Source organism: Haliaeetus albicilla, chromosome 9, assembly GCF_947461875.1.
Source record: "Haliaeetus albicilla chromosome 9, bHalAlb1.1, whole genome shotgun sequence".
Lineage (NCBI taxonomy): Eukaryota > Metazoa > Chordata > Aves > Accipitriformes > Accipitridae > Haliaeetus > Haliaeetus albicilla.
Window position 1 is genome coordinate 567,451 of NC_091491.1, and position 11,474 is coordinate 578,924.

General features: G+C 45.4%; 1 protein-coding gene across 1 annotated transcript in view; it reads right to left on the minus strand.

The window, feature by feature from the left end:
* Positions 1 to 10,959, minus strand: part of WSCD1 (WSC domain containing 1) — a 33,342-nt gene extending 22,383 nt beyond the window's left edge. The window contains exons 1-3 of the mRNA XM_069790794.1: positions 10,942 to 10,959; positions 10,648 to 10,692; positions 984 to 1,680 (exon numbers count right to left, since the gene is read on the minus strand). Of these exons, the coding sequence (XP_069646895.1) occupies positions 984 to 1,410 (427 nt within the window). The 5' untranslated portion in view covers positions 1,411 to 1,680; positions 10,648 to 10,692; positions 10,942 to 10,959. The remainder of the gene's footprint in view (positions 1 to 983; positions 1,681 to 10,647; positions 10,693 to 10,941) is intronic.
* Positions 10,960 to 11,474: the final 515 nt, after the last annotated feature.

Consider the following 11,474-nt stretch of genomic DNA (forward strand, 5'->3'; position numbering starts at 1 on the left):
TGTGTCGTGGGCCCAGCGAGGGGATGCTATCCCAAACTCGCCTGGGATGATGCAGCTTTCTTTGGGGGGGTCATAAGGGTATGAATTTCCATGCAGGAAATGTGAACATCTACAGACTCCTGTTTTGCTTCTTTGCTTGCTCTGGAAATAGTTTCTTAAAAGCTTTCCTACTGAACAAACCAAAGCAGTCCATGCATGTATTTATCAGCAGCACTTCAGGCAGCAGAATCAGGCTCACACTGAAGTGAACTCAGATTTCTGTCAAACCTGAATGGCTTTCCATTTGGATTGGAAGGCGTACAGTTTTCTACCATGTGCTCTAGCCACTGATGCACTGCACCCGTGCAGTGGCGTGAATTCCCCTTGCGTTCCCCTTGGCCTGTTGCAAATTTTCAGCAAACTCGCCAAACACATGGAGTTTGTCTCTGATTCAGGAGGGTTGTGTGGCCCACATCTTGTCCCCCTAAGGACAGTATGTTTGCAGAGATGGTCACAGGGAGCAGGTCAGGAGCAGTGAATGTGTTTGCAATAGCAGAATTTAGTATATGCTAGAAAGTGTTAGCAGCAAGGAGGCATTTCTAGACTTAAGGTATTGTGTGGTTTTGGATAGTTAATTTAATAAAACCCACTTTTAAAGTGTTCCCTGTTCGGAGAAAGAAAATCAATTAAACAGTGTTCATCTCTGCCTACTTGAAGAGAAAATAATTTAAATTAGGGAAGCATATTTCACTGTCTGGGCTTCCATTCAGTCAATAAAAATACTTTTTTGGAGGAAGTTACAGCTCAGCATGACCAGGGACATCAGGATCGTACTTTGGCCTGCACATACGGTTAAGAACTGGCTTGAAAGTGGTGATGAGCCAGAAGGAAGGTGTTTCTGCAGGGACACTCTGTGGTGCTCACCAGTCTCTGCCTGGGACGGTCCTAGGAGGAGGTGTAGTCTGTGTGCGTGCCAGAAAACGGGGCAGGGGTACATCCCTTACCTTTGTGCTCAGCAGTGTGCTTCATCCCTTTAAATCCTGCTGTTTGCATGGGCTCCTGATCACTGATGAACCTGTGAAACCACCTTCTTCTCAACTGCCTGAGCTCCGAGTTGCGGGACACGAGCCACCGCGGGCTGTGCCGCTGGTCCAGGGCCGGCTCCTGCAGCGCATCCATGCCCACCAGCAGCCTGGGACTGGGGCGGGAGTTTTGCAGCGTCCTGGGGTCTACGATCCCAATCCCAGCCATCCCGTCCGGCATTGGCAGGGCCTGATTAGCAGAGGTCCCACGTGAACCTTGCTGGATAACCAAGCGGGTCCGCTGTAGCAGCAGGAGGCTGCCAGCCATCAGGTAAGCTGCTGTGAGGAAGAAGAGCAGAAACTGGGTCCGACGGAGAATCTTCTGTAGCCTGAAGAAAGCTTTGGCCATGCCCTTACTGAAACCAGGCCCTTCACGCCTCCTGACGGGCCCCTGAATCTCCGTCTGGCCGGGCGCTGGTTCCTCCCATAAGTTCAGCCCATCACTTCGGTGCCTTCTCCCGACAAAAAGCCTTCTTCCCGGATGGCTGCGGCACAGAGAGCAGCCTGGTGCGGTACTGCCACCGGCCTCAGGCGCCGGGCTGGCTGAGGGGCTCGGCGCGCACCCGGCGTGGTGCCATTGTCGTGCTCTGCTGAGCTGCCTAACGGCCGGTGCTGAAACCTGAAATACCAAGGGGGAAGGTCGGTTCACATCCAGATAGAAAATACCTGTCATCAGGGTGACTTTCCCCCACCCACCCCTCACCCCTTTTTTTTTTTAGCTGAGCGTTTCTCTCATCTGTTGTTCATAGTTACGCACTTTAAAAACTGTAATCCAGTGAGAATGATTGATTAAGCAGAAGCTAGTTTCAGATCTTCAGCCTCACTTGTTTGGGTTTTTTTTCCTTTCTTTCTTTTAACTTGGAATGCACAAGAAATATCTTTATGATAAGGTTAAGAAAGGTTATTTCTCTTGGGATGTTTGGAAAAAAAGTTCTTTATTTTCTTTTGTCAATAGCCAACATCTCCATTCTTTGTCACTGGCTGGAACAGGCAGCCACAGTCCAGGCATCTTTTAGGAAGGTATTATCAAATTCCTTCCTTTCAGCTAAACAGTAGCTAAGCTACAAATACAGATCAGAAGGAAACAGCAGTGTGGGTATGTGGGGAAAAAAAAAGAAATTGCAACTCACAATAGATAAGATAATAATTATTAATCTCTTTGAAGCATAATAAAGTCAGGCTTTATGCTGGAAGGGTATTTGCGGATTCTGTACTGACACGCAGAGCTGCGTGAGTTGCTGTGCATGTCGCTTTAAAAGAAACCAGAGATCCTGCTATTTTTTTAGTAGATTTCTATTGCCAAATATTGACATGTGGATGCCCATGGATAAAAACTAGTGAATGAAAAAAATTCATTTCAAGTTTCACCAGATATCTCTTGACTGCTTCTGAGCTTTGCAGGCTTTAGTTGTGCTGATGTATACCATGATGGGATTGTCTGGGCAAGAAAAGCTCCTTTGTGCTCTAGGGAACCTTTAACCTCCCGTAGCAAATAAAAGCTGGCATCTCCCCATAAGTTCCTGTTTTCCCAGTCAATCACTTCTCTGTAGAGCCAGGCAAGTGTTGAGAAAAGATGCAGTGTTTTCCAGAAAAGAAAATATTATGGCTTTTGCTTAACTTGCAGTTGGGGCACACTCTTGAAATCCAGAGTCCTGGCAAAGAAACATCCGTTCACTGAACTTCTTGTTTCAGTATCTGATTTAAAGTTTTGTGGAAATTCACTTATCCTTCTTTCTTAAATAGATGCTACCAATTAAGTCTCCACACATTCCCTTGTTCATTTAGTTGTGCAACTTCTTTCTATTTTAAGCAGCAATCAAAAACAAAGCTCCAAAACTTCTAGGCCAAAAATATATTAAAGCTCAGCTGAATCTTTTGTCAATTGAGCCTGAATTCCATTGGTGTGACCTTTCAGCCTCGATTGCTAAATGGTGTTGGCACAAGGCTGGAGTCTGTGTCTTCTAATCCTACAAGTCGGGTGGTCTTGAGGACCTGATTTAGGTGCTTTTTTTTAAATTTTGTTGTTCAAGTTCATGTATACTGGTCTCAATTGTATAGGGCTGAATAATATCCAAAAATATTCTATGTGTTTACACTTTCTCCAAGAACTCGTGAGAGCGAGCAGGTGCAAAGGGCTACAAGTCTGTAGCATGCTGTAGTAAATTACAACCACTTTCTCCACTGTAAAAGTTAACCCACCTCCCTTCTGATCAGCTCCAAAGCCAAAGAAAATGCATTGATTTACGCCAGCTAAAGAGCTGACCCTTAAATTATTAAAAATCTCTGATCAACGTTGTGAGTGCTCAAGTATTACAGTAAAAGGGTCAGAAGTACCTAGACAGATGAACAGGAAATTAGCCATAATTAGATAACTGCAGATTGTTACTGCGCTAATTTATCTGAAGAAATACTGTCTATCAGCATAGGTATGATTTGATTCACTAGTTATTCCTAACATAGGGCTACTGGAAACTTGAGCTATTCCCAAAAGAGTCTGTCTAATCTAAAAGAAAGATGCGCGTGTCTGTTAGCCATTTGAGATTCTGACTGGGAAATTACCGTGCTCCTTACAGCATACAGTATTTTGAGGTAAGGCTTGGCCAATGGAGGAGGCAGCCACATGCCTTGGTGGCTGGTGTCTGAGCAGACAGTACAGTGTACAAGTTGTCATCTATAATGCAAAGGAACAGCCCTTCTTAATAAAATGCTGCTGCAAAGCCTCATCTGCGAGATGATAATGGCTGCAATCACACAGGTATTCAGAAGGTTCAAGATTTGCGCCCCCCCCCCCCCCCCCCCAGCAGCAAGATGGAGGCTAGATAAATTTATCAGACTTGCAATCATCTTTGCCCAACTGTAATTCAGGGTTTCATAGCTCTTCTGGTTTACTCACAAAGTGATCAAGTTACAATATCAAGAAGTGCTTCGAGCCAAAGTTCTCAAGTGCGTCCAAGTCATTTGCATTGGAAAGGCAGTGCTGCGGCAGCCGGGAACCTTTAGGCGTTGCTAATCAGCGATGAGTGGCAGCTCTGCTGGAGAAGGACCATTGAAGCCATGTAGCAGAGGTCAGGCATGTTATGCTTCAAACTGCATCGCTGGCCCAATTTAGTCCTTTTTAATGCCACTGTAGGCTTGAGCCTTTCAGCAGATTTCAGCTGAGTTTCTCCATGTTTGCGATGATGTAAAGTGGAGCAGCTGGAAGCTGCATCGTCCCCGTGACAGGAGGATCTGCCACTTGTCTGGGCAGTACGCGGCGATGCCTCCTGGTGCCAGGGGAGACAGGTCTGGCCACCGCCTGCCCAAACAATGCCTGCGTAGGGCGTGATCGCTGCCTCCCACGTTAGCAGGATGAAAAACCTACTATGCATCAGCAGAACTAGGGTAACTGCCCAAGATACCAGACTAATTTAAGTATGCAGCAAGCTCTGCATCCAAACACCAAGAAACGTTTGGCATTGCTCCTGTTGCTCTGCCTAGTTTAGTTATTTATTTATTTATTTACTAAGGAGAAGCTGCTTCTGGGTCTCAAAAGGCTAACGTTGCCCTTGCCCAGTGGTTTAAAAAGTTTAAGTGGTACAGGCCAATTTTACTGCAGTCAATATGACATATATAAATTACCTCCAGATGCATTTGCCCTCAGTACAGTTGCCATGACAGTACATTGTAGTAAAAACCAACCAAATAAATAAGCAGACTCTCCGCCCACAGCAACTGCTGCAAATGTGCAACTCAAAAATTAAATGTTGCTTTTTAGTGGGGAAATAGCAGAGTGCTGCTGACATAAAAAAATGTCATTTGATTTTTCCATAAACTGCATATTGCAATATCATCAAAGTATGCCTAAAAGAATTGAAGTGCATCACTTTTGATGATGATATTAAAAAGGAAAGAGTAAGGAGGATATGAACTAGTATCTGGTAATAGAAAGTGTATCATTTGTCTTTTTCATACATATTTCACTTAAAATGAATGAAGTGAAATGGAAGAAAAGTACAGTCTTCTGTTCCTATTTATGAGTGCTCACAGCCAAAGGGGTTTTAGGACCATATTAATTGAGAGTTGAGTTAGTCAGTAAAATCATAAAATGATAATTGAAAGGACTTTGAGATGGGCAATGAGAACTGTTAAACAGCAGAGGAGACCTCCAGGTGAAGAGAACAATGAAAGGGTTAACACTGCAACAAAAAAAAGGAAAATAATTAGCACTGGCAAGGATCAGCTTTGGAGAAGGAGTGTGGTAGTACAGAAGATCTGCTGGGTGCTGTGCCTTCAGCAAGGAAAGGATCCCTTGCACCGCTAAAAAGGTGGTGGATCTGGTGGCTGTGTGTTTATAAAATGGATAATTATCTGGTTATTGAGGGCAAGAATTTGATGGGGTTCAGAAAAGCATTGAGTGATCTTATTTTATAAAGTATGAATTTATTCACTTTACTAGTGACAGGTGAATTTTTAACTGTTCAGAAGTCAGATAACCATTCAGTTGTTTGAACAGCATTTTTAGCTGTTTGTGCCTGAAATTTTTTGTTGGGAAATGTCATTAGAAAAAACAGTTGGAGGTTTTTTTATGTAAGACCTCTATATGTACCAGCAGGACTGAATGCAGGGCTGAAAAATGCATTTTACCTGAAATCCAAGAATCCCCAAATATGAATGTGTTCCAATCTGTTTCCTAAAATAGTCAATGCTGCGATTCTTCTCACTGTCTCTGGGAAAGCCAACATCTTAAAAGAAAGATCCCTCTAAATCTGGCATGACTTGATCACCAGTGGATTTGCTGGCTGGTAGCCAGACTACTGTCCCAGTGCTGGGGAATCCTCCTGAGCACTGTTGCAGATGGGTTATTTGTTTATTTAGGTGCTGTCAGGCTTCAGAGTGTGTGGTGCTGGGTGCCAGCTGTAAGAGATGCTCTCCCAAAGGTTTTGCATAGATCTGCAATGCTTGGATAAGGCATGGTCCTACCAGCACCCAGAGAAAAGCTGCTTTACTTTTCTGCAACTTTCCTGCACGCCACATTGCTCAGAGCCTGCTCCTGTGGGGTCTTGCCATTGCCCAGAAGAGCAGGGTGGCAGAGGCAGCAATCCTTGAGGGGACTTTAATGGTATCCTCTGAAATGAGCTCTGGCAGCCACGTAGCACCCAGCTCCTCTGAACGTGTCCGTCAGCAGGCAGCTGGCCGTTTCGAGGGGATGTGAGCCCCCTGGTTGAACTCGCTGCAGACGCTAGGAACAGCCACTGTGCCTGGTAAAGGATAATGTATCTTTGTAGAGCTCTATCAATATTTCATAAAAACAATGTGGTTAACAGGTAGGGGAACACCTGCACCACTGATGTGACTGTAGGGAGCTCTTTTTGGAAGGAGGCAGAGAAGGGAGTTGTCCATATGTGCTACTCGTTTCAGACCACTCTGGAAATGTACCCCTCCCTTGGTGTTTTTGCAGTGCTGAGAGGTTATGCACAGCATTGAGAAATGCCAGAGCACAGATTGTGAACTCGGCACGTTACGTCTCAGAGTGCACTGACGGGACTAAGCACCAGACCGGAGGCATTTCCAATTTTAAGTGCTGGTTTTCCTTTAATCCTTATTTTTCTTTCATTACATATATAATACCAGATTTATAACTGCCATTAAAAAGTTGCTATAGAAAAAGCAGGTCAGTACCTTGCTTCCAAAATGATCTCACAAAGTGTGACAAAGATGTCACAGTAGGCAGCTGCATTAACTTATTTGTGAAGAGAAATAGAAGAAAAATTGTAAAGTTCTTGGCAATTCTAGTCTCCTAGCCAAAGGAGTAGTTACAGAATTTTTAAGGGAAGACTGAATATTTTCAGTGATGCTATGAAAGCCAGCAGAGGCTGAAGACACTAAAGAACAGCCCCAGACTTGCAGGTGAAGAGTTGCTCAGTTGGGGGCTGTCCCTTAGTAGGTTGCTCGGTGCAGAAACTTAGGTCAATACTGCATTGACGGCTGCAGCTCATCAATAGTTGATCTTGTCTAAAGACCAGCAGGATTTTGCAAATTCAGAGTTCTTGGCACGGAAGCAAGACTATGTTTTCTATTGTAAACTGAAGGGAATTGGACTCATGAACACTATTTTTAGAAAAATCCATCCCTCTTCCACATTTCTCCTTTCTTTTGTCAGCTTTCTTTGAGGACAAATGTAGTCAGTTAGGACCTAGCTGAAGGATTCTGGCTCACAGCCTTTCTTTTGGATACACACTGCCATTTTCTTGAGGCTGTTTGGAAAGTCAAGGCCAACATTATACTGTGTGAATGCACGTAGGAAGAAAAACTCCTGAGAAGCTGCAAATTTGATGTTGGGATCCTGTCAAATATTTGCAGTTCCTTTTATTCTTGTAGCTAAAAGCAGCCTGAGTAATCCCGAGTATCTGCCAGTGTCGGTCCTGAGATGGCCGACAGCAAGTTCTCGCAGCTGTACTTTCATACGTGGCCAGAGCTGTCTCTTGAGAAAGGGGCTAAAAAAGACGACAAAGGTGAGCTGTCTGAGCTCTCCCCTCATACCTTGAGCGGAATCAACAGAGAAATTCCACATTATCCCAGTTTCCAAATCATAGGAAAAGAGAGGAAAATGAAACCATGGATCACAGTTGTGTGGAAAGCAGCACATGCTAAAAGTAAAGCTTAGAAGAAACATCCTGGTACTCCACTGTCTTAAGCCAAAATCCACTCAGATCAAGATATAGGTTGATGCTGATGGATTTTGGCTCAGGTCCATCGTTACTTTTTCTGTCTCCTTTAGAAAGTGTCATGTGGAATTGTCTCACTAACTTAACAATGTAATTTAGGAATTCAAGCGAAGGAAAGAAATAGGTGATTTTGTAATCCCATCACCTTTCCTAGGATACTCTTTCACCAAAAAGAGAGGAAATTTTCGTTGAAGAGTTAACTATAATATTCATTTTCTTCACCAACTTAAACATGCACTTTTCTGTGAGCTAAGGTCTATAGTATATAACCTGATCATTGACCTTTCTGGCAGTTACAATGCAATACTCAAATGAGACCCATCCAGAATCCAATAACCTGGCCTTCCCAGAGCATTTGGCTTCAGGTGGAGAGGCAGAAACACCCTCCAACTCTGGCCCTGGGCAGGCATTCCCCCCGCGCTCTTCCGATAACCCTGCAGGTGAGGCTTTTATCGCAGGCTGTGGAGCAGCCGCAGCCACCGTCCCAGCAGCGCTTGAGCTGTCCTGCATGGGCAGGGTCAGGAGACAGCCCTGGTGCGGCTCAAGCCTCACACAGTGACGTGCTACGTGGCTCCAGCAGCCGCTGCAGCTCACGCCAGTTCCATTGTTCTCCAGTTTTCTCACCCCTGCCCTTCCTGCAGGGCCAGTGGAAAACTCAAGCTGCTTTTCTACTTTGTTGCAAGGTGGGATGTCTAGCTCAGGCAGGCGAGGCTGAGGATGAGTTAGTGCCCGTGCTTTGCTTGGGCACATCCTGCATCACCCTCCATGTGAAACACGCCACATCATTCAGTTCTGCCGCTGCAGAACTTGCTGAGGGCTTGTATTTAAACAGAATAAAAGGATTTCTTCCCCATCTCTTCCCAACTTACCTCCAATTGTTTGATCTAGAGAATAATTTGGCTTTTAAATATTTCTAGAAACTAACTCTTTCATCCCTTTCCCATCAAGATGAAGCTTATCATCTAGGGATTTTCAGTAATGAGGTGAACAATGAGACATAAGTGAAGGGACCTTCAGCCTGCCCTGACCCCTGAAGCTCCAGTGTGTCATGTCAGCTGCCCTACCAAAAGGTCTGGCCTTACTATCTGGGCTTTCAGAAGCAATAAGCACTTCTTCCAACTTAAAAAGTTTTACTTGCTAGAGGATGGACCTCTGCTGACTCTACGCACATGCCCCCTCATGAGCAAAAAGTCTTTCCTGACACAACGCTGCTTTGAGTGTTACTTCAGGAACAACATAAGGTCTGCCAACAAACTAGAGATGAGGTAGAAGTGCCACAATTTCTCCACATGCTGTAGTGGCAAACGTTGCAGCCTGAGAGGGCTTTCTTGCAAGTTTACCATTGCTTGCTACAAGTGCTTTTGCTACAATATGTAATCAGATTGCAAAGTTATTTTTGATGCTGATACTGTGTTAAAACTGTTAAATAATGATAAACTGTGATAAATAAAGCAGAAAAAAATCTTTATGCAGAGATAGCAGAAAGATGGAGAAAAACTCTATAGTCCATAAACTAGTCAAATCAAGTTGAAAACATACAAGTTAAAAATATGCATGATATCCACTGTATGCAATATGGGAGGTGTTTTACAGCTGACAGATAATTCAGCTTTGGAAGTGAAAGGCAATGTCACAGAACAGAGCTGCAGCCTGAGGCTGGAGAGTCAGCACTAACTTGTGCAAATTTGGTCACAGCAGCTCTTTCACTAGATACTCTGCTTTTTTGAGACCAATTTTCTAGCATAGGTAGGTGTAATTCTAGGCTATGATTTTGTTGGTGAACGCAGTAGCCTATGGTGAGGGATGCAGAAGAGCCTGCAGGAGGCAGCTGGTCCAGGAAGGCGTGTTGTGAGACAGAGCTGACTTGGAAAGTGTTCCAGTGACAGCTTGTAACAGAAAGCACACCATGGCGATATGGTATTTCTTCCATTAATCCAATACTTTTTACCTAGCTCGGTGATAAAGTAGTAATCAGGAGGACTGATTCCATGCCAGTATGGGAAAGATGCAGACATATCCATACCTACATTTTATATGTATACATACACAGACATATATATGTATGTGTGTATGCATTCTGTTCATAGAGGGATGTGTACTCAAAAGATAACATACAATCTGCTACCATTCACTGGTAAACCGAGACCTACCAGCAAGCAGTATTCTTGAACCTAGAAAGTATTTTGATCAATAATAAAGCATTCATGCATAATGTACATGCCTTTGATATTAAGAACTCAAGCACCCAGCAAATGATGCTTTATCTGCAATTTCCAAAAAACCCAATGTGATTCTGTGGCTGTAGGCTGAAGTTTTGCAAGAGGCTGTCATAAAAAATGTACCATATATTGTTTTTTGCCTCAGCCCACAGTAGCTAGAGATGAGATCTTTTCCTGTGTGCAAGGAAATCTACTAGAATTGAAATAACATGCAGATCTGTAACTAAATCATAGGTATTTAAAAAGTGTCTTTCACAAACCCCTCAACATCCAAATTTCTGCAACGTCCACCTACTAAAAATTGTTAGAGTCTGTTTATTTAGCACAGTGATGCTTCAGAAACTGTTTAGAGAAGCCGAGCATTCTAGTCTGCCTCACCAGGCTATGTGACACAAACACACACTCGCATTATCCATGCCTACTTTTCAAGTATGTTTCGCGGATGCTCAGAGAAGGGCATCTCGAGAGCAAACTGCAATCTTTATAAATAATGCAGCTAAGCCTCGTGTACTTAGATGCCACGGATAAATTTAATAAATCAAACAGCCATTCAGACTGCAATGAATTTTAATACCTCAGCCTCTGCGAAAAGTTGTCTGGTTATTACTTGTGTCAAGGCCAGCTGATAACGCAACTGTACGCGAAAAAGAGGAGAAAACTCACCTTTCTTCTGCGGTCGAGGAAGTCGTGTTGTAGCCAGGCAAAGTCCTAGACAATCCAGTGAAATATTATAAAAAGCTGTAAAGCATATCTGAAAAGCCGGTAAATCCTGCTCCCTCTGCCCTTCCCCGCTAATCCTTCTCCTGCCTCCCGCCTCCAGCGCGCAGGGCTGTAATCCCGCCGGGCACCCTCCGCGCTCCGCCCGTGTCTGCGCGGCGCGGCGCTCCGCTCCCTCCAGCTGTTCCCATCAGTAAGTGATCCGGCCGCCGCGCAGCCCCGCACACGCTCCCTGCTCACCGCCGCCCGCCGGGGTCCCTCGCCGGGGTGCCTCGCCGGGGTCCCTCGCCGGGGTGCCTCGCCGGGGTGCCTCGCCGGGGTCCCTCGCCGGGGTCCCTCGCCGGGGTCCCTGCGGCTCACCGGGCCGGGGCCCCGGCGTCCTGCGCCGTGCGGCGGCTGGCGGGGGAGAAACGCTCCATGGCCTCCTGCGCCGGCAGGCAGGGGCGAAGCAGCCTCGGCGCTGCGCTGCCAAAATCCTCAGCCACAGCCGGTGCGCTCGTGTTTCGTAACGCACCCCCTGTTCGGGGGAGACGGAGCCTCTCCTTTACGTCTGCAGCCTTCCGCAGCTACAGACGTTTCCAGACCTACCCGTACGCGCTATCCGTCCGTGTATTTGTCTAAACGCACGGCTGGCTGCATAGGCAGATATCTAAGTGGCGGCAGCAGCAGTGCGAGGACCTAATGCGATCAGCTGAACGGATGCTCCTGTGTTTGTTTCTCGGTGCCTCTTCCCACTAGGGGCAGATCCCTCTGGAGACCCGGACCCCTTCCCA